Source organism: Nanorana parkeri, unplaced genomic scaffold (assembly GCF_000935625.1).
Source record: "Nanorana parkeri isolate BGI_ZX_2015 unplaced genomic scaffold, ASM93562v1 scaffold2892, whole genome shotgun sequence".
Lineage (NCBI taxonomy): Eukaryota > Metazoa > Chordata > Amphibia > Anura > Dicroglossidae > Nanorana > Nanorana parkeri.
In genome coordinates, this window is record NW_017309160.1 from 64,318 (window position 1) to 70,512 (window position 6,195).

General features: G+C 50.3%; 2 protein-coding genes across 3 annotated transcripts in view; both read left to right on the top strand.

Annotated features, from left to right (window-relative positions):
• The first annotated feature begins 401 nt into the window (after window positions 1–401).
• ACYP1 (acylphosphatase 1) lies at window positions 402–1,381 on the top strand. 2 transcript variants are annotated; one of them, XM_018574339.1, is made up of 3 exons: window positions 402–466; window positions 961–1,048; window positions 1,163–1,381. In XM_018574339.1, exons 2-3 carry the CDS (start codon window positions 965–967, stop codon window positions 1,376–1,378), a joined length of 300 nt encoding a protein of 99 aa, XP_018429841.1. In that variant the 5' UTR covers window positions 402–466; window positions 961–964; the 3' UTR covers window positions 1,379–1,381. The 2 variants fall into 2 exon arrangements, with proteins under 2 accessions (XP_018429841.1, XP_018429842.1); XM_018574340.1 differs by having other exon boundaries at window positions 417–462.
• Window positions 1,382–1,834: 453 nt separating this feature from the next.
• The window catches only part of MLH3 (mutL homolog 3), a 15,855-nt gene continuing 11,494 nt past the window's right edge, over window positions 1,835–6,195 (top strand). Inside the window, exons 1-3 of the mRNA XM_018574337.1 lie at window positions 1,835–1,927; window positions 2,831–5,421; window positions 6,039–6,131. Of these exons, the coding sequence (XP_018429839.1) occupies window positions 2,832–5,421; window positions 6,039–6,131 (2,683 nt within the window). The 5' untranslated portion in view covers window positions 1,835–1,927; window position 2,831. The remainder of the gene's footprint in view (window positions 1,928–2,830; window positions 5,422–6,038; window positions 6,132–6,195) is intronic.

Consider the following 6,195-nt stretch of genomic DNA (forward strand, 5'->3'; position numbering starts at 1 on the left):
GAGCAATGCCAGGGTGCCGGTTCCCTCCAGTACTGCTGACACAGGATTGTACTCACGCAGACTGTGATGGTGAATGGCAGCAGGAAGACTCCGTATCCGTCTACACCGTACAGCACGGAGAGCTCTGTGTACACGATGCACCATGGACACCGCTGCCATGGAGACAGGAGTGTGTTCTAGAGGCGGGATATAGAATCCAGACCAACGAATGGGGACGGGGTATAGAGTACAGACCAATGAGTGCCCGCCCAGTGTGGGAGGAGTTTTCAAACCATTAGCGGCGGGTAGAGGTGAAACACGGAGAAATCAAGGAAGTAAAATGTGCTGACTCCTCCCCTATCCGGAAACAGCGCGTGACGTCAGAAAATAGCTGGGCCTCGGGGACGGGCAAGTGAGCGTAACCTCCTACGTCATCAACCTGGGACTCTGCTGGCCGGTGTTGTCATAGGAACGGAGCGCAGAGTGAGTGAGGGGTATTGGATTTTCTGAGGGGCCCGTCCTGTATTTTAGGGAGGGGGTATGGGATAGTGAGGGCCCCCTCCTCTTGTATGGGGGTATTCAATTTTGTGAGGGGCTCCTCCTCCTGTGCATGAGGGAAGGAGTATTAGGTTGTGAGGGGCCCCTCCTGTGTATTAGATTTTGTGAGGGGCCCCTTCTGTGTATTGGGGTCTTTGTGTGTCCTCAGGGGCCCCCATATCTGTTCACACAGGCGTCAGTGAGCTGAGTGTCCTCCAAAAGTTGGTTTTATCTCGGCAGCCGTCGTTCAGCTGGGGGTGCAGACTGGCCTGTCTGAGGTACAAGCAGCAGCCATAACAAAGATACTGAAATGTCCCTGTAGCGTGCGGTGATGGAAATATGGAGCAGCAAAGTCACATGAGGAAGGTGGAATGCGATTGTGAGGAGGAGTATCGGTGAACCGTCTCCATGGTAATGATGTAATTTGTCTCCTCCCCCCCTCAGGAACATGGCGGAGGGCAGCTCGCTCGTCTCCCTGGACTATGAGGTGTTTGGGAAGGTGCAGGGGGTTTTCTTCCGCAAGTACACACAGGTAACGTCCGTCCATCCCGCTCATCATTCTCAACGGACGATGACATCATGCATGGAGGGCGTCACATGTTGTCACTCCCATTGTGCTGACGGCTCTTTGTTCCCCCAATTTCAGGCGGAGGGGACACGCCTGGGCCTGGTTGGCTGGGTGCAGAATACAGATGCTGGGACAGTCCGGGGCCAACTTCAAGGGCCCCCAAGCCGAGTACGAGAGATGCGGGAATGGCTGAAGAACAAAGGGAGCCCCAAGTCCAGAATCACAGGGGCCCAATTCCACAACCAGAGAGAAATCCAACAATGTGACTACAGCAACTTCTCTGTCAAAAAATGATGGCTGTGAACCATAGGAATGATCCACCCATATACACAGAGTACCCCCAACATGGGACCGATCCACCCGTGTACACAGAATACCCCCCCGACATGGGAACAAACCACCCTGGTACAAAGAGTACCCCACAGGACCAATCCACCCGTGTACACAGAATATCCCTACACCAGACCCATCCACATATGAATATGTAAAATATGTATATCATCCAACTGTTTTGGGGGATCTGACCTGCAAGATCAATCAATACTCAACACATGAGCTGCATAAACCGCTGTATACACATGTACTGATCACATGTCTGCTGTAACTAGGGAGAAGAGCCCACCCCCTGTATCCAGGAAGAAGAGAGAAGCCTGCCCTCAGGAACCAGGAAGAGGAGAGAAGCCCGCCCTCTGTAACCAGGAAGAAGAGAGAAGCCCGCCCTCTGTAAAAAGGAAGAAGAGAGAAGCCCGCCCTCTGTAACCAGGAAGAAGAGAGAAGCCCGCCCTCTGTAACCAGGAAACCATTTTGATTGAGGGATAAAGAAATCCCACTGAACCAACTGCGGTAAAACTTCTAATGCATTACATTTACTGTCCTCTATTACACCCCATTGCATCGTATATACCTCTGTTACACCCCATCGCATCGTATATACCTCTGTTACACCCCGTCGCATCGTATATACCTCTGTTACACCCCATCACATCGTATATACCTCTATTACACCCCATCGCATGGTATATACCTCTATTACACCCCATCGCGTCGTATATACCTCTGTTACACCCCATCACGTCGTATATACCTCTGTTACACCCCATCGCGTCGTATATACCTCTGTTACACCCCATCACGTCGTATATACCTCTGTTACACCCCATCGCGTCGTATATACCTCTGTTACACCCCATCGCGTCGTATATACCTCTGTTACACCCCATCGCGTCGTATATACCTCTGTTACACCCCATCGCGTCGTATATACCTCTGTTACACCCCATCGCGTCGTATATACCTCTGTTACACCCCATCGCGTCGTATATACCTCTGTTACACCCCATCGCGTCGTATATACCTCTATTACACCCTGTCGCATCATATATACCTCTGTTACACCCCATCGCGTCGTATATACCTCTATTACACCCTGTCGCATCATATATACCTCTGTTACACCCCGTTGCATTATATATACCTCTGTTACACCCCATCAAATTGTATATACCTCCGTTACACCCCTTTGCATGTTATATACCTCCGTTACACCCCATCGCATTGTACACTGGAATATAATAATCCGGCCACTCGGTGTATATAATAATCCGGCCACTCAGTGTATATACCTCTATTACACCCCACCACATCGTATATATACCCCGTTACACCCTATTTTTGATCCGTCAGGTATCCGTATGTATTTGAATGGATGACCGTGAAGTCATTTTGCCCTTGTACTTTTCTTTCTAGAATGATCCGGAGTTTGCCTGAGGATGTCAGATGTAGATTGCGCTCAGGAATTGCCATTACAGGAGTCAGTCAGTGTGTGGAGGAACTTCTTCTGAACAGTGCTGATGCTCGGGCAACGTGCATTGCCGTACGGGTTGACCTTGAGATCTTCAGGGTTCAGGTGGTAGATAATGGCTGCGGTCTGAGCCCAGAGGACATGGAAAGGGTGGGGATGAGATATTTCACCAGCAAGTGCCATTCCCTGAAAGATTTAGAAGACTTGCGATGTTTTGGGTTTCGTGGAGAAGCGATGGCCAGCATGGCCGACGTGTGCAGCGTGGTGGAGATCTCCTCCAAGCACAAACCTTCCGGAAAAACTTTCACCAAACTCTTCCAGAACAGGAAGCCAGTTCCGGTGCAGCATGCTGAGACGACTCGCCCCAGCGTTGGTACCACCGTGACACTGTATAACCTCTTCTATAACCTGCCCGTGCGGAGGGGATGTGTAGACCCCGTCCCGGAACTAGAAAGGATTCGCCAAAAAGTAGAAGCAGTTTCTCTGATGAAACCAGACATCTCCTTTTCTCTGAAGAACGATGCTCTGCACTCTATGGTTCTGAAACTGCCTAAAACCCGGGACGTGTGTTCACGCTTCTGCCAGATCTATGGGCCGGTAAAATCCCAGCACCTTCGGGAGATCCGGCACACACAGGACAGGTGTGAGATGGTTGGCTTCATCAGCTCTGAAGGACACTACAACAAAGCTATGCAGTTCCTGCATGTCAACAGTCGGCTGGTGCTAAAAACACGATTACACAAACTCATTGACCTTCTTTTGAAAAAAGAGAGTGTGATATGCCGGCCAAAAGCCGGCCAAGCGGGACACACAAGCGGCAGCCCTGGCTTCCACCGGACAAGCGCGGAGCTGCACGGCATTTTTGTACTCAATATCCAGTGCCCATACCAGGAGTATGACATCTGCTTTGAGCCTGATAAAACGCTGATTGAATTCCAGGACTGGAGCTCTGTGCTTGCGTTTGTGGAGCAGGGGCTGAAGAATTTCCTGAAGAAAGAGAACCTGTATTTAGAACCTTCGAAAGAAGATGTCACTGAATTTAATCGGAAGCATCACCTCAGTTTACCAAGCCGTGAATTGTCACCAGACGGCATTTCAGAGCCAGCGACTTCCACCAGCAAGTCGGCATTGGAAAACTCGGACCCGGCCAGCCTGCGATCAAAGTCAGTATGTCGGAGGAAGGTGATTTCACTGCATGTGATGGACGATTCTGCGGTTGTGGATAAAACTGACATGAAGACGGCCAGCAGAGAAAATATTTCACTGACCTCACAGACCGTCACCGCGGAGAGATTCGACTGTTCAAAGTTGAATTCTGATTTGACACCTTGCAGGACAGGAGGGCTGAACCTTGTGGCCGATAGAGAAGAAGACATGAAGCGGTGGTCTGGGCAGCAAAACCAACTCTGTAACGGTGATGTCACAGCTGGCTGCTCCAGATTGGACTCCTGTAATAATGACCAGGAGCTTGTCACCTCCAGGAGCTCTCTGGCACATCATCCAGGACAATGCACTCCTTCCAACAAAAGTCTTAATGCAGAACTGAAGGCAGAAGACCTCAACAGCTCAAAGCCTTCATCGTGGTATATGCACTCTTCTGGGGGTGACCCTGGCCATCCCTCTGCTGTCGCCTACAGGCCTTGTTCTCTGGATTCAGTACACAGTGCGGTTGGGGAGAAGCAGCCAAATGAAACTATTCCTTACCGCGCTGACAGACTTTCAGTCATTTCAGAAAGAATGAGAGCTCTGGGAACAGATCATCCCACCGGTATGACAATTTATGAAATGGCCACCATACCTCCAGAGCTCACAAAGAGGACCAAACCACTGACGCTGCATCTGCCGCTGGGGGTAGGATCTCTGGATAAATTCAAAAGATCGTATGGAAAGAAAGAGACCGGTGCCCTGGGACCGCAGCTCCCCTATGAAACAGAGCTTGCCAGGGCAGAAGCTTCATGTCCTTCAATGGACCGCATACAGCCAGCATTACCAGAGACCGTGTTACACACAGAGGGGGAGAAGACGATGGTGCGTGCCAGTCCTTTGACATCCAGCTACGCCAGTTTAAGGGTAAAGGAGCCAGAAACTGCGAAACCTCACAGCTCGCTATCAACTAAGTTGTGCCGGCTGAAAAGGGACACGGACCTGGCCTCTTTCCCACTGGAAATCCGATCTGGGGAATTGCAGCTAAAAAATGACGCCGACCACTCAACGGCAGACCCCCCTCAGAGCACAGCACCCTCCAGCGACATTCAGACACATGAAAATGTCAATATGGATGCAGTGAGCTTGGACTGTCAGCCAGAAAGAGAAGAACCAGAGCCAAGGCCGCCAGAGACGGGAACACACGTGGAAGAGAAAGAGGCAAAGAATGTATCCCCGGAATGGCTGCAGCACTACGAGCAAACTCTGGGGAGGAATGTCTTCATCAACACCTGCACTGGACTCAGTACTTACAGCGCCCCGCAGGAAGACCAAACCGCGGCCTGCACCAAAGATTTATCCACCATGTCTGTGAGGGTGGTCTGCGGTAACGGTACGTATAATCCACGTGTGGGTGCACGTTCCAGAGGGGCCGCAGTCTGCCATCTCACTTCATTTACTGCCATGTGGGCTGTAGTCTTAAAGGATAGCTAAAACCAAGAACAGAAGAAGTGCAGCTTCCCCATCCTGGTGGCTGCATTCCTTGCTGGCAAAGTCCAGAAAACACCTTGAGATCATTCCAGAAATCCAGTGTCTGTGTAACTTCCTGTGAGATGAACTGAAATCACTGAAATCACTCCCTTCCTACAATGCTATTTCTCCATAAAGTACAGTGGGTGAACGTTGTCACCATTGGACAGGAAGGGTGTTACTGGCAGGATCACCAGGTAAAAATTAAGGGTAAAAAATAGAAAACTAACACAGACACATATCTGAGGAAGGGTCAGCTGTCGTGTTTTTTGGGGTTTTGATATATTTTACGCCATAGACATCACACATCGGTTAAATGTGCTGACACAAACGCATTCCCTTACAGTTTTCAAAAGTCACACTGTGGCTCCTCCTGTCTTGGTGCATTGCCCATACAGATTGCAGAAATACCCCGAGCTCTGCCCAGGGAGGAATCAGACTGACCAATATAACAGCTGGAGATTGTTTCCCTTCCTCTAGGCTTCCAGTACCAATGTCATCCCTTTAGAAGTGAGCTGCTAGTGCCATTCTTACCGAGACCCAGTACAGAGAGAGGCCTACCCAGCCAGAGAGGTACAGACTAACCCCTTACATCCCCCCAATACAGAGAACAGAGACTAACACCCTCAACCACCCC